This window comes from Mesoplodon densirostris, chromosome 2 (genome assembly GCF_025265405.1).
Source record: "Mesoplodon densirostris isolate mMesDen1 chromosome 2, mMesDen1 primary haplotype, whole genome shotgun sequence".
Lineage (NCBI taxonomy): Eukaryota > Metazoa > Chordata > Mammalia > Artiodactyla > Ziphiidae > Mesoplodon > Mesoplodon densirostris.
The window spans coordinates 144011472-144034078 of record NC_082662.1 but is presented as its reverse complement, the minus strand read 5'-3'; the positions used below and the strand labels follow the sequence as shown (position 1 = coordinate 144034078).

The 22607-nt window shown below is 37.4% G+C and overlaps 1 protein-coding gene across 5 annotated transcripts in view; it reads left to right on the top strand.

Moving 5' to 3' along the window:
- Window positions 1–20349, top strand: part of MDM4 (MDM4 regulator of p53) — a 42190-nt gene extending 21841 nt beyond the window's left edge. Inside the window, exons 5-11 of one of the 5 annotated variants that reach the window (XM_060091081.1) lie at window positions 64–119; window positions 3736–3803; window positions 4490–4589; window positions 7291–7451; window positions 8749–8898; window positions 10388–10468; window positions 12455–20349. In XM_060091081.1, coding sequence (XP_059947064.1) covers window positions 64–119; window positions 3736–3803; window positions 4490–4589; window positions 7291–7451; window positions 8749–8898; window positions 10388–10468; window positions 12455–13027 — 1189 coding nt within the window. In that variant the 3' untranslated portion in view covers window positions 13028–20349. Of the gene's footprint in view, window positions 1–63; window positions 587–3735; window positions 3804–4489; window positions 4590–7290; window positions 7452–8748; window positions 8899–10387; window positions 10469–12454 lie in introns of those variants that run through there. The other 4 variants (XM_060091082.1, XM_060091084.1, XM_060091085.1 and 1 more) reach the window with 4 other exon arrangements.
- The last annotated feature ends 2258 nt before the right edge of the window (window positions 20350–22607 follow it).

Below are 22607 nucleotides of genomic sequence, written 5' to 3'. Positions count from 1 at the left end.
GTTGGGAGATGCCATGTTAATGGAAAACCATGGGATTAATTTTTAATTTTATCTCTTTGACAGCCCTCTCTATGATATGCTAAGAAAGAATCTTGTCACTTTAGCTACTGCTACTACAGGTATGTCTCATTATATTTCTTCAGTCTTTATCACAATTTTGAGTTCAAGGGGGCAAATCATGGGAAAACAAGGAGGATCAAGATGGAAATTGAATGCTGTCTTGGCATGACTGGGAGGGATACCTGTCACACAGAATGTTACTACTGTGCTATTTGACTTTTCATTGTGAAAATTTTCAAATATAGTGAAAATAGAGATTAGTATAATTAATGCCCACCTCTTAGATGTAGTAATTATTAATGTTTTGCCATATTTGCTTCATCTACACAGGCTTTTAAAAAACCTCTAACAGATAAGGACTTTTTTCCTTCAAACACAACTACAATGCCATTATTACACCCAACAAAATTAATAATAATAAACAAAATAAACAGTAACTCCATAATACTATCCAATAGCCAGTTCATGCATGATTAACCCATTATTTCAGAAATGTCTTTTTACATTTGGCTTATTCAAATCAGGATCCAGACAAAGTCCACACTTTGCATTTGGCTGATATGTCTGTTAAGTATTTTTAATCTATAAAACTTAACACTCCTTTTGTTATGTCATTTATTTGTTGAAGAAATAGATCATTTGTCTTGTAGAATTTCCCACATTCTAGTTTGCAGATTGTATCCTTGTGATGTTGTTTAACATGTTTCTCTATCTCTTCTGTTTTTGGTAAACAAATAGTGCTTGGATAGATTCAAGGTTAAATGTTCTGTTGAGAAAGTTTCATAGGTGGTGCTTTATACATCTGTTGCATCACATCAGAGCCCTGTAAGGTCTACCTATCCCTCTTTCAGTGATGTTAAGATTCTGTGGGCTTATGTGGTGTCACCCTGATCCATCTTATAAAGATCCCCCCAGGAACTTTTCACCTAAAGGTTTTAGCTTTCTGTTATTTGAATGCCAATTTGTCTAACCTTTTGCTTGATTTTATATCTTTTAAATACTACCCTTTGAGTTTAGTTTATTAGTTATGTGCAGGAAACTGGCTGCTTTGGGGTCTGAAGTATGGTGTGTTAGAGATAAGCGAATAAACTGGATACAACTAAAATGTAACCCTCTCACTCATTTCCAAATAGTGAAACTTTCTTCTTTCTCCATTCCTACATGAAGCCATTTTGTGAGTTTCAAATTAGATTTTAGGTAACATTGTCCTTTGAAGAAAGCCCAAGTTTATAATCCCTTTAGATAGGTTATTTTTCAATAGTTTACTGAAACAAATAGATTGAAAAAAATCCATTCCTAATAAAGACTTACTCTTTAAAGTGAGAGCAAAGAGACTTTGCTCTCATATTGAAATGTGAGTTTGAACTTACAGTGAATTTTGAAGCCTCTTGGTTTCACTGAGCCATTTGCCTGCCCACTTCACCCAGCTGTAAATTTCTGTTTGAGAGGGAAGGCCTTGCAAATGATACAGCGTTTTTTTGAAATTCAGTCACTTGTGAAATAGTATGGTTTTCCAGGGATAGTCACTACAGGCTTGAAATACACAGATAATTTTATATTTGCTTATCTATTCTTTGACTAAAATTTGCTTTCTGATTGATGTGTTCTCTGAATATCTAGAGTGGGTATAATTTTCACTTTTTCTCTCTCTCATTTTCTTTCTTGCACTTCCTCAGCAGAATTTAACATGCCGTATATTAAAGTGAACATTTCTGTAGCAAACATTTCAGTTTATCCTCATAACAACCCTGTGAGGAAGGTCTGGAGGTGAAGAAACTAAGGGCTTTTTTTTTTTTTTTAATAGAATGAGTAACTTGTCCAAGATGAGATGCCACTGATAAGGGATAGAGCAGATATTTGTGACTGTCCAGTCCTTGCTCTTTCCTTTGTGCCACACATTGATGTCTCTTTAACCCTTGCTTGTAACAGAATTTGCCTCAATTAATTTTTTTAACACATTTAAAAAATCTGAACATTAAATCTTTGAAACATTTTCTTTGTTCTTTATCACTTTGAAATAATTTCACTTACAAAAATGTTATGAAGGTATTAAAAAGAGTTGCATATACACTTTACCCAGATTCCCCAAATGGTAACATCTTACATAACCTTAGTGCAGTGATCAAAACCAGGAAATTGTCCCAAAGTAATTTTGAGTGGTTGTCTGTTCTGGACTTGAACTTAAATTAGTGCTTATGGTTGACCATCTGCTGATCTTCATAAATTGGGTTGCATGTGTTTTATTTGAAAGGACAAATGAGAAAAGCACCTTCCATATCAACTGTCTTATACCTTTGCAAATGAGATAAACCTTTTATTTTGACGATTGAAGAAATGAAGGTGGTTCTTTATAAATCATTTCTCCAAATTTCCACATGTATTTTAATAAAATGAAATATATATGACAAATTTTGTATCTATTTTAAAATTTCCTCGTACATTATAATTTTCTCCGATAATTTCTTTTTGCTTCAAATAGTTTTAACCTAAGGTAGTACATAGAACTAGAAATGATAGTAATCAAATTACTTTATTAAAGAAATGCTTCACTGCATTGTATATTAATTGATCTTGAAAGATTGCTGTGGTCAGAAAATGCTGGCTCTTGAAAGAAACTCTCAGTATCTCTATTTTATCTATAAAAATGCTTCTAGAAATAATGCTCTTTATAATTACAGTTTTGAAAGTGTTTGCTTTGTGCCAAACAGCTCAATTGTCAGACCAGTTGTAGGATCTGTATTCTTTCTCTGGCAGTCTTTATTGGATGAGGATGGCATTTTCCATAAGTGTCTTATTTCTGGACCTGATAGTAGCTGATGAACCCAATCCATGGTAGACTTACCTGGGTGCATATAGTTACAAATAGCCTCATATAATGAGTGATCCAGGTTATTAAATTTTCTGCATCTTTTTTTTTCCTGTAGCTAAGTTTTCATCTTCTTTTCTGCTTGAAAAATTTTCAAGGGCTTGAAATACGTTTTTCTCTATCTAAGAAATTCTTTCAGGTTATTCTTTCCTTTGCTTCTTTTTATTGGCCTTGAGAAAAACTTTATCTGCTTCTTCTTCCTTCTTAGGAAATGTTTATAGAAACTGGGAAAAATAAGACTGGTTGATTAAAAAAACTAATCTATATTCAGGTGATGGGAATTTAAACTGTGAAATCATCATTGACACTTAGAATGCATGAGGATGCTATTGTGTCATAAAGCAAGTGGGAAAAATCCCAGATTTTTAGATTTCATAATACTGTATAGCTTTAACACTTGAAAATAAAAACTAAATTAAAAAGCCAAATTTTTTTTCTTATTGTTAACAAGTTAGGCAAATTTGGAAATACACCTATAGGAATAGATGATAAAATACTCTCCATTATTCTGTGCTTGGAATCACTTTCTGTATTGAATTTGAAAGCGTGCTATGGAAGAACATTTTTTAGTCATTTTTGATTTTTCTTCAGATTATATTTTGGTAATATATTTTGAATATAGCCTCTCTTGATCTATGCCATTTTTATTAGTTTTCATTTTTCCTTTCCTTTTGGATGAAAGCCTTGGCCGGTCAGAATCATCTTTAGGGACCAAACCTGGCTCCAGGGTTGTTTGCTGAGGTCCTTTTGGTGTGGAAAGAATGGTTATTACCAGGGAAGGTTTTCCTTTTGTTTTACTTGCTATCCAGATGCTGCTCAGACTCTCGCTCTCGCACAGGATCACAGTATGGATATTCCAAGTCAAGACCAACTGAAGGTAAAATCACCACACGGTGACTTCTTTTGTTGTACAGAGTGGCCCCTTCTCTGTACCTATGATCTTGGACTCCCAAGACCTTTCCCTGAATGCGGTAAGAATTTAACAGGAAAGGTTCTTGGGAGTTCACAGACTAGGGACAGAGTGAACCTTCTCTGTTCTGCCCATAACAGAGTTCCAGTCTCTGAATCTTTCCTTGGGATGTAGCACTTCTGATCTTCAGTTCTTCCAGTTGCATTTTCTTAGGGTTTGTATGTGCCTGTGTGTGTGATGGTGTAGGTATGTAGGTGTCTGAGTAAATTGCTTTATTAAATTTTAACAGGCTTGTTGCAGTTAAGTTCAGGTCAGGCCATTTCTTAAAGCTTCCCCAAACCTGGGAAAACTTTTTGATCATCTTGGTATATGTTTTTCTTCTGAATTATGCCTAATTTTGTGTAGGCTAGAGGCTTTATATTGATAGCCTGTTTTTAACAGTAGATTTTGGCCTTTTGTGCAGATTTTTTTTCCCCACAGTGGGTTGAGGAGAGGTTGCCTTTATTTGATGACTGTTGTGAACTCCAGAGTTTTCCTTTCTTGTGCGTAACCCATTGTGTCGCACACTAACTGGTGAGCCAGAATGGAACTGCTACATCCCCTGGTCACAGTCATTTCTACTGCACTGAGAGACACCTTTCCCTTCTTTTCAGCAAAGTGTAGAGGAAGGTTCCAATTCCAGGAAAAGAACTGAAGAAGGCAATATTCCCGCACTGCCTACCTCACAGCATAAATGCAGAAATTCTAGAGAAGGTAAGTTTTGGATTAAGGCTATGTAGACCTTTCTTTTTTCTCTCTGTTTCTCTCTCTCTTTTTTTTTTGGTGGTGACTTTTATTTTTTATTAATGTTTATTTATTTATTTATTGGCTGCATTGGGTCTTAGTTGCAGCACGCGGGATCTTTCATTGCGGTGTGTGGGCTCTTTGTTGCGGTGCGCAGGCTTCTCTCTAGTTGTGGTGCACAGGCTTATTAGTTGTGGCACGCGAGCTCTCTTGTTGTGGTGCACAAACTCCAGAGTGCGCAGGTTCAGTAGTTGTGGCGCGCAGGCTCCAGAGCTCGTGGGCTCTGTAGTTGTGGCACGTGGGCTCAGTAGTTGCAGCGCACGGGCTTAGTTGCCCTGCGGCATTTGGGATCTTAGTTCCCCCACCAGGGGTCGAACCAGCATCCCCTGCATTGCAAGGCAGATTCTTAACCACTGGACCAGCAGGGAAGTCCCAGTGGTGACTTTTAGAAATGGCATCTATCCATATTAAGCACTAGCAGTAATTAAGACCGTTATAGAGAACTCAAAAAATAGTAATGCTGTCTCTTTGTATGTGAAGTAGTGGGGGCATATGTCATACTTATTTTTCATTCTTTTCTGAAAACCTTTTTTTTTTTTTTTTACCCTAGTCACCACTGTTAACTTTGAAGAAGGTGGTAGTTCTTTTTTAGCAACATGTGATGACTGGATGGAGCAAGACCCTTCCTTTAGCTAGCATGCTAACAGAAGATAGCCACACATTTATCAGTTTGCCACCTGGTAACTCAGCTGCCTTGGCTTTTTAAATCTTGGCATCCCTATTATACATTTGATCTGGTTAGAATTTTTCTTTTTATTTGTCTTCTTGAGGCAAAGGCCAATTTTCATAGATTTTTTGAAGTTTGCAAAGATGGTAAAATATACTTAATATCTCACAGCCAAGAATGAGACATAAGAAGCCTAGTACCTCCTTTGCCCTTGGATGGTCGTCATTAGATCTTTGCCATTCATATTAGATATAGTATGGTCAGGTTAAGTGAGTTGGTCAACATTTTGGAAGTTTTCCCCAAACCCTACTTTATAAAGCATTTCCTAAAAATTTTCCTGCAAAGATAATGTAAAATCATAAATTCCTCAAAGGTGTTTTATGGCACGATGGTTTCTAGTATAGGTACCTGACTCACACTTGCAAAATTGGCAGGTTAGACCTCTAGTAACATCCCAGAAAATTATGCTGCTGAAATTATTTTAAATGATTAAATTCAAATTTAATCTGTTTATCATGCTGGATTGTCTTCTTCAAATTGCATTTGAATATAAACTGAATTTTGGACTATCTAGTTATGTTGGAGCTTATTGCAGTCTGCATGGTATTAAATGTGTAATTTTGTTTCTTTAAATACAGGTCCTGGCTTATTTTCTACTCAAAAGGCTGTTTAGAATATAAGAACAGCCAATTCAAGAGACTCTATGAAGTTTGTGATGAAAATTTTGAGAAGAAATAGCTTAGTATTTTCAGGGAGGTGTACATGTAGAAAGGACAGAATATTTATATGTGGAAAGAATGGCCTCTTTTCATTCCCTTCCCAAGAAGTTATGGAGCTTGAATAGTTGAAGATAACTTTAATATGGCACCCTCTCAGGAATTAGGTTTCTCATAATTTCAGCAATGAGTAAGAAAAAGATAGTTGAAGTTTCCCTGAGCACAGGTGTGCCTTTTAATAGGCAAGAACAATATAATTTGTAAGTAGAGAGGGTAACCTTTTGTTTTGGCAGGGATCCATTTATTGCAGACATTTTTTCAACCGTATGTGTCTTAGCACATTTAAACGCCTTTGGTTGCCATTGGCATGCCTAGGGCATTGGGAAGAGGTAGAGGAGAGTAAGAAAGTAGGAAAAGAGTAAAAGCACAACGAAAAAGATGGGACACGGGAAAGAAGGAAAAGAATTTGATGTGGTAGCAACAAACTTATGTTTGTAACTCCCTTGAATATCGTCTAGATGTATAACACGAGATCTTTTATTGAGAACATGTGGGCCCTTAATATGTTTTGGATTTGCAGTATTTCTAAATTTTAGATATCTTAACTCCAAAAGAGCCTATTGATCCAGAAAGGGCATACGTATATATTTATTTGGACAGCCTAGAGTTCAGTGCTTCATAGTGGTTGTTACCTATGAAAACATATGAATTGTTGAGAAATGTCCAAAAATATGTGGTACCAGTGAGACTGCCTTGGCAACCTTGTGATTGCCCATTATGGTCTGTACCGCCTTGTTTCTATCTCAAGGGTTGGGCCACTATGCCATCATCACTTGCAGTCCACTGAACCAAGCCATTGTCAGGTATCATGTACTAGAGCAAGTCATTCTTTAGTTATTACAGTGGTAGGGATGTTTAAATTGCCAATAAATGACCATTTAGAAATCCTTTTATTAATAGAACAATGTCATTGTTTGGATGCTTTCAGAGTTTATATTCCTTGAATAATGATCTCTAGTGTCATTATTTGCTAATGGAGCCTAAAACGGGGGGGAAGGAGATTTGGGCTCTGCCACTGAGAGAGGTACTTGACTTCTGATTCTTTCTTACTGGGAAGAGGAATTTCTTTTTACCTGTCTTACACAAGAGATTGTAAGTATTATAAAGAGAGTCTTGATTCTTAAGTGTTGTGTACATAGTTACCATCCTTTTCATTTGACTTTTGTAGATGAAGACTTGGTAGCAAATTTAACCCAAGACGAGACATCAAGACTGGACCTCGGGTTTGAGGAGTGGGATGTAGCTGGCTTGCCTTGGTGGTTTTTAGGAAACTTGAGAAATAACTATACACCTAGAAGTAATGGCTCAACTGACTTACAGACAAATCAGGTGAATTTCACATCTGAAGAGGAACTTTTTTTTCCTTTTGAAAGAGTAACATTCTTGGTTACTCTCGAACCATACGTTACATCCTCTAAGAATTCCCATTCAGTGCTATGACTTTTAAGTACCATCTCTATGCACGTGTTGCCCAAATCTGTATCTTCAGTGCTGACCTCTCTCCTCAGTGCCCAGCTTCCATATCCAGCTGCCTACTCAACACTTAGATGATTTGACATTTAACATGTTCAAAACAGAACTCTTGATTTTTTTTTTAAACCAACACTCCTATTCAGCATTTCCTTTTTCATAAGTCTGCCTTCCACCCAGTTATTCCAGCCAAGTATCAAGGGATATCATTGATTTCTTTCTCTCTCATATACCACATTCAGGCTATCAACTCTTTTTCTAAAACATACCTGAAATCTAACTGTCCATTTTTTATTACTTTCACTGTCACAGCCTAATTCAAGCTATCACCATTCTGCTCTTTTATATTCTCCATTTTACTTCTCACTTTGTAAAACTATTATTTTATTTTGTTTATGTGTCTGTTGTCTGTTTGACACCATTGAAATACAGGTCCAGAGCTTTTGTATTATTGACCACTCTATTCTGTTGCCTAGATAGAAGCAATAGGCAGTATCTGACGCATAATAGGCAATTAGTGAGTATTTGTTCAGTAAGTGAATGGACGTATAATAATGGCAAAATAATAAGTTGCCTCTTATGAATATTGTAGAAAACACGTCATAAAATGTCCGTTGATGAATGTAGAAAGAAAGTTATATTTAAAGTTGTTTAAGAATTAAGAAAGAAGTGTTATATACCAACTTTACCTCAAAATAAAAAAAAAAAGTTCAGAAAGAAGACAGGAGGTTTGAGTTACCATCAGTATTTCTCATATTTCTTTGGTAAACATCACTGACTATTACAGGAAAGAATATGTCACAATTAATAGAAGTTTTCTAGGTCCTCAGAACGGAGTGTAGGGGATAGATTCTATTTAGTTGAGCAACTACGAGTTTTTATCTTTTAAGCACTTTAGTGCTGTTTCTCTGGTGTTAATGGCTGATTTACTGTTAAAATAGAAGATTCCTTGCCAGGTGCTCTTATATCCACCCATTGGTTTATACGTAGTAGTTGCCAAGTAGATATTTGTTGAATGAATACATATCTGTAGAAGAAAGGCTAGGCCTTCTTTGGAGATGTGTGAGGACATTGAGTTTTGGCTTCATTTACTTGGGTTCAACATCTCTAATAAACCTCTGACTACAAAAACTCATGTTTGTTTTCTTTATATTAGGATATAGGTACTGCCATTGTTTCAGACACCACAGATGACCTGTGGTTTTTGAATGAGTCAGTATCAGAGCAGTTTGGTGTTGGAATAAAAGTTGAAGCTACTGATCCTGAACAAACAAGTGAAGAAGTAGGGAAGGTGAGAGACAAAAAGGTATGTTGTGGAAAAATTTCACATTGATTGGATTTACACGCATATAGTATAATCTTTTTGGATCTGGTGACCTGACCCTGTGCTGCTTTGTAGAACAAATGACTCATGTAATCCCCTCCTTTTTATTTTTTAATACTTTTCCTATATCCAGTTTCAAGATTTACATTAAGTTAACTAAGCCTGTCCTAAAAATAGGATAAGCCTTCATGGGTAAAGCTCCTAGTTTGTTAGAAGCAATAAGGTACCCTTTTCCTGCTTGTCTAATCTCATTGTGGACTTTTTTCTTCTGGAGACCTTGCTTTGCTAACAAGGCAAAGTTCTCAATGGCCACAACATCCTGTAGGGCAAAAAAAAATCTTTATTTCTTAGACTTCTCAATAGTTTCCATACCTGCTTTATACCTAAATGGAACTAGAAAGATGAGCTCTTCCTACATATTTTAGAGTTTAAATAGGAGGAAGGAAGAGAGTTAGAATTCATAGTACACATGGTGTAAGCACACCAAGTTAAAGAGTCATAGAGGCACATGCTCAAGTCTCAAAAAGTATTGGGCAGCAGGTCCAGTGCTGACTCGGATGAGATTCACAGTAAATATCCATTGAATAAATACTGCAAAAACCAGACCTAAATTGGGTCATTCTTTTAATTTAAAGGTTTTTCATAGTAATTTGGGTCCCTGAAGGATATCCTGATATGTTTGTGGGAGGCAGGTAGATGCTTGGTCTTTGTTGAGCTAGTTATTTTTTGGTAGCATTAGGAGGGAGTACAAGTGATTAGAATGAAGACAGAGGTGACATTGGAAACTTCTATAGAGAGAGAAGGGACTTAAAATACTTGAACTTTTGTGAGAAAGTTGCTATACAGTGGTTCATAATTGTATCATAATTGGTTTCATTCCATTCATTGGATCACAAAACTGGGATTTTAATTTTTAGAATTTAAAATTTTTTAATTTAAAAGACACTTCCCGTATTTCTTGACTTTTTTTCCTGGTCCATGGGCATGTTTTTATAGGACAGTCAAGAGTATCACATAACTAGTTTTACTTTTGAATATGAAAAGTAAAAGGTACTTTGTTTTCATTCTTCACATCTAATTTTCTCATTTTATAAGGTGCTTTTTACTTCCATTTTCTCATGTAATCCTGTTTTATTCTTGTGAATGCCTACATAGATTCTCAAGATAAAAATTTTCCCCATTCAGTAATTTATACTCTGATATTGTTTATTTAAATGCATAAATTTGGGAACCCTCTCTCTTCTGAATGCCAAAGATATTTGGTAACCCCTCTGGGTGCTTTATTCTACTGAAGTGTCAACTAGGTATGTACAGAATCATGTCTCATATATAAGCTGTCTCCTTTTTAAGTGCTAGTGTTGGGAGAAGAATGTGAGTTTTAAACTGAAGCTCTTCTGTCTTTTTTGCTCTCAGGTAATGACCTCATCTAAAATAGGTAAACCTTGCTAATGAGATGTCTTTGCTTTCTCAGGTGATTGAAGTGGGAAAAAATGATGACTTTGAGGACTCTAAGTCCATAAGTGATGATACTGATATAGAAGTTACCTCTGAGGTATGAGTTTCTAGTAAAAGAGCTGTTTTACACCACCCACATCTTCAGATGTTAATGTTCCAGCAGTTCACTTGTGTTGAAGAATGCCATATCCCCCATTTCTATCTACCTTTCCTAGGTGTTAAGAGGTATTGGTTTCTTTACATCTTGTTAGATTTTTATTGGAATTTGAGAAGAGAAGGGGATGAGTTGATCTAATCCTCTCCCTGCCTTGAAAAGGGTTGACTTAAATGCCTCTCTGTGTGCCTTTCTCCCTGCTTTCAAAACTCTTCGGACATTATGCAGTGGATACACAGTTATTCAAAATAGTCCTGTACTGCTTTTCCCACTAAACACCTTTCTGTAATCCCAAAGATAGGCCTATAAGCTATCTAAAATTCTTGGTCAAGTATAATACTTTCAGTGCTTTCTTAAATAGAAACAAATGGAAAATGGCTTAATTTCCACACAGGTTTCTATTAATGGAGGGCTGATAAATGAATATTGAGTATTAAGCTGTTAGATAGCAGGTGTGGATTTGTCACCAATTGGCAACTCAGATTTAGATTCAAATGTATACCTTGCTTTTCTCTTTTCATGCTAGTTCCCCATTTCCCTTTGAGTACTTCCCTCAGCTAACTCACTGTGGGAAGAAGTGTGGTGGGGGGAAGGATAAGGAGGGGATTTTACATTTTGCTGTTTAAGGTTATAAAAATTTTAGGTTGTCTCTAGTGTTGATCCTTCCCCCTAGCTCACACCCCACCACTGCTAACCATTATGGTAATTCATTGCAAATTATTTGTGCATAGCTAAGTAATAAGGTGGGATATATTGGTCCATTAAGTGTTCTTGACCATAATACAAGTAGCAGAGATAAGTGTTTCCATCTTAATCAGACTTTTGAGGCTACTTGGGCCCAGAAAACCTATTAAGCAAATAGACAATATTTCATCAATTCAGAGATGCCATGGAATTTAATAAGCTCTATTATTTTATGTACTACTAAAAAAGAAAAGTGATGCCAATTAGACTGTGACACACCATCAATTATGAATTCCAAATCTTTGAAGTTCGTTTGGGTATTTGTATAGCATTTCAGATGAGATCTGAGGATCTTAAACTGGCAAGAATGTTCTGAGGCTCTCTGGAGAACATCCCAGTTTAACAAATGGTTGTGTCCCTGCCTCTCAGTATAGGCAGTTGAGTTATGACTTCTAAACTTGAAGTGCTTGGCCTTCATTCTGAAAGTAATCAAGTCAGCATGTGTCAAGTCATTGATCCTGTCAAAGCCAGGCAATTATCCACATTAAATACTCTTGACTTGTTCCAGGTAGCTACCTTTGAATTAAGAAAGGCATTTGAAATTCATTGAGCTCTGGTATCTCCTAATTTGAACATGGAGAAGTAGGAAAAAAATTACTTGGCGTTCAAGGCCAAGAACATTCATTTTTCAGAGAATGTGATTTAGGCATACAATTAGCTACCTATGATCCTGAGAGCAGTGAGAGAGCATGAGTAAATGTAGTAGTCTTCAAATTTCATTTTTTAATTTTAGCTTCCTTTTTGACAAATTTTATAACATTTCTTAATTAGTAGGAAAGAATGACAGAGTATTATCTTTTCTTCATTCTTTAGCCTCTTGCTCAATAAAAGAGTAAGTTATACAAAGAAAAACGACCTAAAAAGAAGGCAGTGGGGAAAAGCAAACGATGTAATTTCTACCCAGACTAAATAGAAAGCTAAAATGATTTAACTTTTTTAAAAAGATTAGCTACATCAAATTTTGGCTTGAAATGGCAATTATGTCACTATCATTGTAAAACTTCTCAAGACTTATTTACACGTAGCTATAGACTTTGTTCAAGTTCTAAGCTAGACCACTGGTGTGGAATGTCTGGATTCTTACTAGCTTAGTGTGAGATGATGAGAATTTGGCCTACTTTCCCTTTTTCTCAGCATCATGTTCTCCACTGAGTGAGTATTAATTGGCTGCACTTGTCTTTGTAGGATGAGTGGCAGTGTACTGAGTGCAAGAAATTTAACTCTCCAAGCAAGAGGTACTGTTTTCGTTGCTGGGCCTTGAGGAAGGATTGGTATTCAGATTGTTCTAAGTTAACCCATTCTCTCTCCACGTCTGATATCACTGCCATACCTGAGAAGCAAGAAAATGAAGGAATTGATGTTCCTGACTGCAGAAGAACCATATCAGCTCCAGTTGTTAGACCTAAAGATATATTTGTAAAGGAAGAAAACTCCAAACTTTTTGGTCCCTGCAACTCAGTGGAATTCTTGGATTTGGCTCACAGTTCTGAAAGCCAAGAGACCATATCAAGCATGGGAGAACAATCAGATAACCTTTATGAGCAGAGAACAGGTACAGAAAACATGGAGGATTGCCAGAATCTCTTGAAGCCATGTAGTCTATGTGAGAAAAGACCACGAGACGGGAACATAATTCATGGGAGGACAGGCCATCTTGTCACTTGTTTTCATTGTGCCAGAAGATTAAAGAAGGCTGGAGCTTCATGTCCTATTTGCAAGAAGGAGATTCAGTTGGTTATTAAGGTTTTTATAGCATAGCTGAATCAGTGAATTGCAGACAAATATTAACAGGGCCTGGTCATGTATCAAAATGTCAGTATTGAGCATCTCTACTCAGTGTGACCCATTTCATACTTTCATTTATTCATGGAAACATTTGTACTCTAGGACATATTTTTGCTTCTAAACTTATATGGAATTTGATAATAAGTTCCTTCGAACTAGATTATCAATTTGGAGACACCATTAACATTAAAAGAGAAGTTAATCACTTCATTCTGTCTTCAAAGATGAGGATCTGGCACTTCCCTGGTGGTCCAGTGGTTAAGACTCCACGCTCCCAATGCAGGGGGCCTGGTTTGATCCCTGGTGGGAGAACTAGATCCTGCATGCCACAGCGAAGATTCCCACCTGGTGCATCCAAAAATATAAGTAAATATTTTAAAAAAGAAAAAAAGATATCAAAAAAAGAAAGTTATTTAAAAAAAAAAAAATGAGGATCTGGGAGGGAGCAACTACCAGTACAAATAGAAATACATTCATTCTTTCATTTATCAAATTACTTGAAGATTAATCATTTCTTTAGTTAATTTTATTCCTTACTCTTCTTTTCCGTTAGGGAATGTTCTTAGGCCTCAAAATCCAAGATGGCTATTAGAAAAATATTAAAGCTAACAATGAAAAAACATAAGTAATTTATGTATAAAGCAGATCACTTTATGTTGCATTGTTCACAGGAACCAGTATTTTTGTAAAGTGCCTAGAACAGTGGTAGCAAACATTTTTGCTAATGTACCTCAAAAAGAATTTTGAAAAAGTACATATGACTTTTTGCATACTTTAAAAATTGAGGTATAATTAGCAAAGTGTTCCCTTCTAATAGGACATTTCTGTCACCTCAGAATATTCTCTTGTGCCACTTTCCAGGCAGTTGCTCCACTATTTCATGGCTCTCACCTTTGATTAGTTTTCCTTTTGCACATGTTTAATTTGACTTCTAAATTTTTAAAATAAATTTAAGTACTTACAGAGGATGTATCATCCAGTATATTGTAGATGTCCTTTAAAGATATTTTTGCCCAAACCTTGGAGCTGTAGATTTAGCTGATTGAATTTATAGAAAAAGTCAGGTCATATAAACTGACAAAGCCTATCCTCATTATAAAACTAATCAGCCAAATCAGATTTCATTTTCAGTCAAAGTTTTTGACTTTATTTTTAATTCAGTTAAATGTATTATATACATCTATGGCACAACCTCTTCTCAACGACAGTTCTAAAAAAGATAAGGCACACAGTTTTTAACCAAAGCTCTCTTTGCTTTACTCTTTCCTCCTGTCTCTTGGGAGTCCGCTAGGGGTTTTTTGTCTTTGTTTGATGCCTCTGAGGTTTTTTTACATTCTGAGGCAATGCCCCATAGTAAGATTTTAGATGGGTGAGAGGCAGCCTTTCTTCTGAAAATAGTATAGCAGTTGTGAAAAGGAAAGTAATTAAAGAGAAATGATAGCTCTGAAGAGGCCTTATCTGATCACGTAAATCTTAGGATAATACATGTGGAAATTGAAGATCTTTAAGTTGTTTTCTTTACAGATATTCTTGTCTGCTTTCCCTGTGGAAAAAATCTTGGTATATGCCTGGGTACCGGTATGAATGTAGTCATTTTGAAAACCAAGGCCCTAGAATTATCAATGTTAAGGCTCATAAGAATCACCTGTGTTGCTTGTTATACGCCCATCTCAACCCCCAGCCCCAAACACACACACGTGCATACACTCACAGGAGTGCGCGCGCACACACAGACTCTTTGATCCCTGAGGTCTGGGCCAGGGATTTCCATTTGAACAAGTGTTTCTGAGAAGCTGGTGCAAGTTCACAAACGACACTTTTGGAAGCCCTGCCGTGCCCTAGAAGGAAGGGTGTTTTCAGGTACAAGAAGTAGAACAAGATCCCTTTGTTTAGCACTGTATTTAATTTCTAGAGAAGTTTTGTTAAACTCATAGAACTTTAAAGTCAGAATGTACTCATCTACTCAACCCCTTTTATTTTGCACATGAGGCTGAAAGGATAAATGATTGCTGAAAGTCACAGCTAGTGATAGAGCTATTACTAGAATCTGTCTCTTGTAGTAAACCTTTAAACCATACTTGCTTCCTTCTAATTATTTGTTAAATGGTGGTGCTTATTGAATTTGGAACAACTAATAACCTTAAAATATTGTTGGAGAATATGAGTTGCAGCCAAAATAGGACTTCAGAGAGAACAGAGACTTTAACCCTTTCTCCCCAAAGAGAAAAGGCACAGTAAATGTCAAGCTCTCTTATATAATCAGATAAGTTACTCCTCCCATTGAGAAGACAAGTAAAGATGGCAGAGGAACCTGAACTCTTTTCTCCAGGATTTTTTCTTCTTGGGGAATGAAACTCAGGTCTCTGGCTCTCTCCAGGCATTAGGGACAAGGGTTTTTTCACCCCAGTAAGTAGAACCAGTTCTTCAAGTTCAGTGTTTTGTTAGACTGTTCAGTGTTTTGTTAGACTATGGTAAATGCTCTAAATATTTAGAAAGTTAAATAATTTTCTACCCTAATTCCCCCCCGCCATTACTCTCTTCATAATAGTTTGATAGCCCTTGATTTTGTTTTATTTTTGCCAGTTAATTGCTTTTGCAAGTGATAACTCAAGGAGCAGGGAGAGCTGGGATCTGCACTTGTACCCTCTGATTCCTTGTAAAGTTGCAGTTTTTTAGAAAACTTAAGAAAAAATTTTAAATTTTTGTTTGTGTGTAGATGTTTGATGCTAATTTGGTGCATCCTTGCCTAGCACAGAATCCTTTTATGTTACTCTACTTACTTTCTTTTCCCCTTGGGTCACCTGGGTTTTTACTGTCCCCATTAGCAGTAAGTACTTTACTTAGGAGATCTTAAGCTGTGCATTTGAGCTGAAAGTATTACAATAAATGTACACTTGGGTTTACTGTACTTCTATCAAGAGCCTTTTGAATGACTGAAATATTAAAGAGAAAGAAGTGTATCTGTAGAAAGAGGTAGGTAGTGTTTCTTGGTAGCTTATCTGAAATCTAAGATGCTGCATCTGCAGATTGTTTTCCGTCATCCAGCATCTTTATTAAATGTCATCTGGGAGCATAGCACAGCAAGTAGAACTCCTTGCTTCTTGGGGTAGGATGGGTCAGGGATCCTAAAAAGGGCCAAGTAGGACTATCAGAGCAATTCTTTACCCGCAAGAATCTTTAAGCCATCTTTTTTTTTTTTTTTTTTTTTTTTGCATTACTCGGGCCTCTCACTGTTGTGGCCTCTCCCGGTGCGGAGCACAGGCTCCGGATGCGCAGGCTCAGCAGCCATGGCTCACGGGCCTAGCCACTCCGCAGCATGTGGGATCTTCCCAGACCGGGGCACGAACCCGTGTCCCCCGCATTGGCAGGCGGACTCTCAACCACTGCGCCACCAGGGAAGCCCTAAGCCATCTTCTTGATCTGTTTTTGATTTTGTTCTTTTTTTCAATGTCACTGCGGTACAGATAAGCAAGACATGGTTTGTATTTGAAGACTTCATAGTTTACTGCTATGCAATGATGAAACCCTTGACTTCCAAACACTGCCATTTATTTTGTAGTTAGGGTGACTGTGTACTCTGGTTTTCTGGAGACAGTGCCAGTTTACCCCTATTTTTCAGCATCCTATCCAGTTCATCTCTGTTGCTCCCCTTTCATTCACAAATGTCTTCTTTTGGACATGAAATTATTATGGTCTTCCTAGTTATAGGTAAGCCATGCTTGGGTTGAAATCTTAATTGTGAGGAAAGGATCTGTTAAAGTAGGTGTCAGTGGAGTTTATTGTTTCTGCTGCATCACGCCATAGACTTGTGATTAATGAAATCATCCCACATTAGCATCAAATTTCTTATTTTAGTTATATAAATTAATATTTATGACACTGTTATCCCAGACAAAATGTTCAGTGCAGAAATGACAAATCCTTAGAAAAGCAGTGAATTTCTAGATTATAGCTAAAAATGTCTTCCATCTCTTATTGTTAGCTCATTTTACTTGCACCGTAATTATAATATTTGGTATGCTTTTGTATTTAATACTTAAATCAGACTTTATAAAAATCGTAGATCAAGGCTTTAAACTGATAAGCATTTCTTCACAGTCCATCTATGGAATATCATAGGTTCCCAATCCTAGGCTTGAACAGTGGTCAGTGTCCAGCCAGACCAGCTTCCAAACTGCCATGAAGTTGTATAATATAAGATTGAATCACTGCCAAGCATTTGAAATATTCAGTTGTGTTTTAATAATAATTTATGTATATTTAGATGTATGTAATGCTTTGTGGGACGTTATTTTGTTTGTAAGAATTTATTTTTAAAGGTCAGGATCATGTGTAAACTTTTGTAATGTCAGTTTGATGCAATGTTGGCTCCTTTGACAGTCGCTGAGAAATTAGTAAATGTTAAGATCTCGCATTCTACAAAGCTATTGTAGTGTTACCTCTTGGTTTTCTTTAGAAAGGAGGAAACCTGTTAACCAGCTGTTTGATTTTTTTCCTACAGAGAGTTATATGAACTTCTGAAAGTGTATGATTTTAGATACTGTGAATCTGTTGTTTTCCATTTAGCCAGATATCTGCTTAAATTATTCAGGCCCGTGTCCTAAAGAATTCATTTTGACAGATCTTCCATTCATGGGTGTACATGTGTGCACACACTATCAAGACTGTTAAAGCTTTTGCTAAAAATGTCTGTGGACTGGCTGTGTTTACAATCTGTACTTCAAAGATAAAGGAACCTGCAAGCTCTCCCCTGTGCCAAAAGTAGCATGTACAGTGTTTACAAATGTCTGAAATTTTGCACTGCCATACGCTATGCCGAGATTACTTTGCTGGAATTTTCCAGATTTGTGATTAACTGAGGAGGAATATAGAGGACCCTAAAGCTAAACTGGAAATGAGGATTATCTGAGGTAGTGGTTCAGATAGCTCCCCAGACCTAATCTGAAGACAGTTTTTCAGATGGCCTTGAGATATCCTTTTTGTTGATAGAGCTTTCCTTGTTTGCCATTGCTATATTCTTTCTTTAAGAGCCACAGATCTCTTCTCTCCTATGGGAGAATGTCCTATTAGCATTTTGAGATCTTTTAATGCAATGAACGTGCAATCCCAAATAATTCTACTATTGGTGAATGTGGCATTGTTAAAGAACTTATTATAATAAACCTACACTTGGGTTTACTGTACTTCTTTCAAGAGCCTTTTCAATGACTGAAATGTTACAGAGAAAGAAGTGTATCTGCAGAAAGAGGTAGTTAGTATATCTTGGTAGCTTATCTGAAATCCAAGATGCTGCTTCTTCAGATTGTTTTCCTTCATTCAGGATCTTTATTAAATGTCTTCTGGGAACATGGCACAGCAAGTAGAACTCCTCATTTCTTGGGGCAGGATGGGTCAAGGATCCTAAAAAGGGCCAAATAGTGCTGTCAGAGCAACTCCTTTCTCGAATAGTTGCTGTAATTTGGCAAATTGACATTATTATAACAGTTTATTAGAGCATCTAATTTCTTATCCTAAGGCATTTTTGTTTTTTGTGTTTTTTTTAAACAGTAAGTACTTTGATGTCAGACATTTCCCCTTCCTTCCTTCCATCCTGTTGCTCTTTTTTCTTGGAGTTCAAAGTTATTATCTACTTCTGGATATTGCTTTTATACCAAAGGCCTTCTGTATTACCCCTTGGGTGGTTGTAACTACAGTATCTTTAGATAAGGTTCCTCTTTTCCAGCCAGTCCTGGGGATTGTTTCTCTTGCAGAGTTAGGTGGTAAATTCTAGCAATAAGAAGGAAAGATGTGACATCAGAACTACCAACTAGTACAAAACAATGGTAGTTGAGGATTTGTGTGTATGATGGGGCAACAGGGGATTTAGTTCCCCTATTGTCTCAGCATTTAGAAATTGAGGTCAGCCTGTCCTCTTCCTACAGGAAGATTATTATTAATTTTTAACTCTTTTATTTTGGAGTATAAGTGATTAACAATGTGTTTCAGGTGTACAGCAAAGTGATTCAGTTGTACATGTATCTGTTCTTTCTCAAAGTCTTTTCCCATTTAGGTTGTTATATAATACTGAGCAGAGTTCCCTGTGCTATACAATAGGTCTTTGTTGGTTATCCATTTTATTTATTTATTTTTAAACTTTTTATTTTATATTGGAGTATAGCCATTAACAAAGTTGTGATAGTTTCAGGTGCACAGCAAAGTGACTCAGTCATAGATACACATGTACCCATTCTCCCTCAAAGTCCCCTCCCATCCAGGCTGCCACATGACATTGAGCAGAGTTCCCTGTGCTATACAGTAGGTCCATGTTGGTTATCCATTTTAAATATAGCAATGTGTACATTTTGTTCGCTACAGTTTGCCTCATTTTTTCCACTTCCTTTTTCATAACGAATCAAAATGTCTCCTTTGGTTTTTTCTTTCCCCCTTTAGAAAGTTATAGAACATGTTTTAAAGGAGGAATGAAATGTTTCTGGCTTCCTCAGCACTTGGCAAGGCAGCCTCTTGAATAGAACTCTCTCCTAGTCTATAGCTAGGAGCTGTTAAGTGCCTCTTGGATAGAGATAAGGAGTAAGATTATTCCACCATGGTGAGTCCCAGTCTTGACCTTCTTAAGCCTCAATTTTTCTCATCTGTAAAATGAGTCCACATACTACTCTTTCTACCTCATAGTTTGTTGTGGGGATTAAGTGTGGGAGCACAATAGAACCTCTAATTGCCTTGAATAAGATATTAGAAGTTGTTACGCTTTTGGTAGACCAAGCTCTGGGGTATATATTCAGAATACCTCATGTCCTGGAAGCTGAACACGAACTCCCCTTTGTGCCTGCCTAGCAGAGCCTATATTGCTTCCTTTTACCCATGCCTCTAGCTCAGATATCCTTTGCTTGACATGAGCTCTTGTCTAGAAGAGTTCTGCCTCTAGGTTCTGAGAGAAGTGAGTGTGTAGATTTGGCTAGTAGCTACAACTGCCTTGCTATGGTCTTGGTATAAAAAGTTCTGTCTTACATGCACTTGAGTAGATGGCATAAAATGCAGTCAGTATACAGAAAGCATGCAATTTTCCAAATAACATATCTGATTAGGTAGTCATAATTAATAGGAGTAGCAAATGTGGTTTCATAAAATGGGAAGAAAAAGGCAATTTAAAATAACTGAATAGTGACCAGCCCACCAAATGAGAAAAGGAGATATTTTCATGAGTTCTTGCCTAATCTTTATAAGCACCACTAAGTTAATAGCTCTGTATCTTTTTGGTGTTTGCACTATATAATGCTTTTAATATCTGTTGATTCTGTTGTGCTTTTTTGTGTATTAAATATTTTTCATTTTGCCATTTCATGGTGTCATTATTGGGGAAATATGTAATTGTTTTTGTATATAGCAAAATCTTGTCTTCTGTCTTTATATCGTCTTTGGTCTGACAGGAATGAAGAGAATAAATAGAAGTTATTGTACTCAAAAACAACAACTTTTAATCCCCCCCACCTCCAATCAACATACACACAGTTAACTATTAGAGTAATTGCTGTATTTCATTTTTAGGCTCCCAATCTTGAAGGAAACCTCAAAATTTTGCAGAGTATTTTTAGCATTGAGCTAAGGCAGCGAGTTGTCGAGTTTCCCCCACTAGAGCCCTTGAGAATTAGAGAAGATACAGTAGCACCTGCATGTCTAGAATGATTTAAGGCAAGCCCTCTTCTTGGCCCAAGACTGCCAAACTCTTCTGAACCCATGAATATATCAACCTGTCCACCACCCTCTTTGCTACTGAAGAGATTTCAAATGGTGACAATGGATTTGCCTCTACTGAGTTTATGAAGAGGTGCCAAGTGCAGGGTTCTATTTTGTTGTGTTTTTGAATTGGGACTAGTGTGAAAGGTACTGAGGGCTTGTCACAAAATACACACTTGCTTTTTAAAAGATCATTCCCTGGTAGCTGAGGCCATTAAGGTGGGTAAAGCATCTGGTCAGTTGTCCTGAGCTTACGGCTGTGACATAGTAGTCACAGATTGGTGCTCACCGCACAACTTTTGGGCGCACCTTTTATACGCTGCCATACAAATGATCTCCCCCTAGAGATAGGTAGTATACACCTGTATGAGGAGGCCTGGGGGTGGGGTGGGAGAGTGGAAATAGTAGGGATGGCATTTTAAAAATGAAAACAAAAAAAGCAAAAGGAGCATTAGCGACAAGGATGAGGCCAGCTTCTGTGTCCACACAACCATTCCCATGTTTTGTGACTTCTTAAAAAAAGTTATTATTTTTTTAAATTTATTTTTTGGCTTCATTGGGTCTTTGTTGCTGCACACGGCTTCATCTAGTTGTGGCGAGCAGCGGCTACTCTTCGTTGCGGTGCGCAGGCTTCTCATTGCGGTGGCTTCTATAGTTGTGGAGCACAGGCTTTAGGCACGTGGGCTCAGTAGTTGTGGCTGACGGCTCTAGAGCGCAGGCTCAGTAATTGTGGCACATTGGCTTAGGTGCTCTGCAGCATGTGGGATCTTCCTGGACCAGGGATCGAACCCGTGTCCCCTGCACTGGCAGGCAGATTCTTAACCACTGCACCACCAGGGAAGTCCCAAAAGTTACTTTTTTGTTGTTGTTGCTGTACGCGAGCCTCTCACTGTTGTGGCCTCTCCCGTTGCGGAGCACAGGCTCCGGACGCGCAGGCTCAGTGGCCATGGCTCACGGGCCCAGCCGCTCTGCGGCATGCGGGATCCTCCCGGACCGGGGCACGAACCCGTGTCCCCTGCATCGGCAGGCGGACTCCCAACCACTGCGCCACCAGGGAAGCCCCCAAAAGTTACTTTTTAATAATAACAACTGTATACCATGTTTTGTTTCCTGGGTTTTGTATCCTGCTCACCTTAATTCCTGGTACTGCAGATTTATCATCCTTACTGAATGTAGTCTTGAGGCTAGAAGAAGGCAAGCTGAAACTAGTAACTGAGCTAATCTGTCATTAGCAGACGAACGCCTAGCCAGTGATTGCTAGAATTTGCTCAAATCCAACCTCTAAAGGTATAAAAAGCATTAGTGCTATTAGAAAGATTTCAGGTCATTACAGATTTGGGGATACAGGGATAATCTTGCTATGTACATCTTCAACCCTAAATTCATTTGATTAATGTTTTCCTTTTGCTTTCTCTTCAAAATAAAGGATAAGAGTTAAATTCGTTCAATAAAGTTATTAAGGGATAATAAGAGCCAGAGCCTGCTTGGTACTGGGAATACCACAGTGAATAAGGAAACTCCCTCAAGTTGCCTAACAGTCTACCAGTCAAGTTAGGGACAAGACAGTTTCCACATGGGCTGAGGAAGCAGTAATGAAAGTACTGCAGGTAAGAGAATGGCTTGTTTGGGAACATAAAGTTGTTCCGCATAACTGGAGCAAACGATGTGACTGGAGAAGTGACGAGAGATGGGACTGGAGTGTTGGAGGGGCTGGGTAATGAAGATGTGATAAGCCAAGCTAACAGGTTTGAACCTTATCCCGAAGGCAGTGGATAGCCATCAAAGGATTTTAAGCAGGAGTGTGACATGATCTCATTTGCAT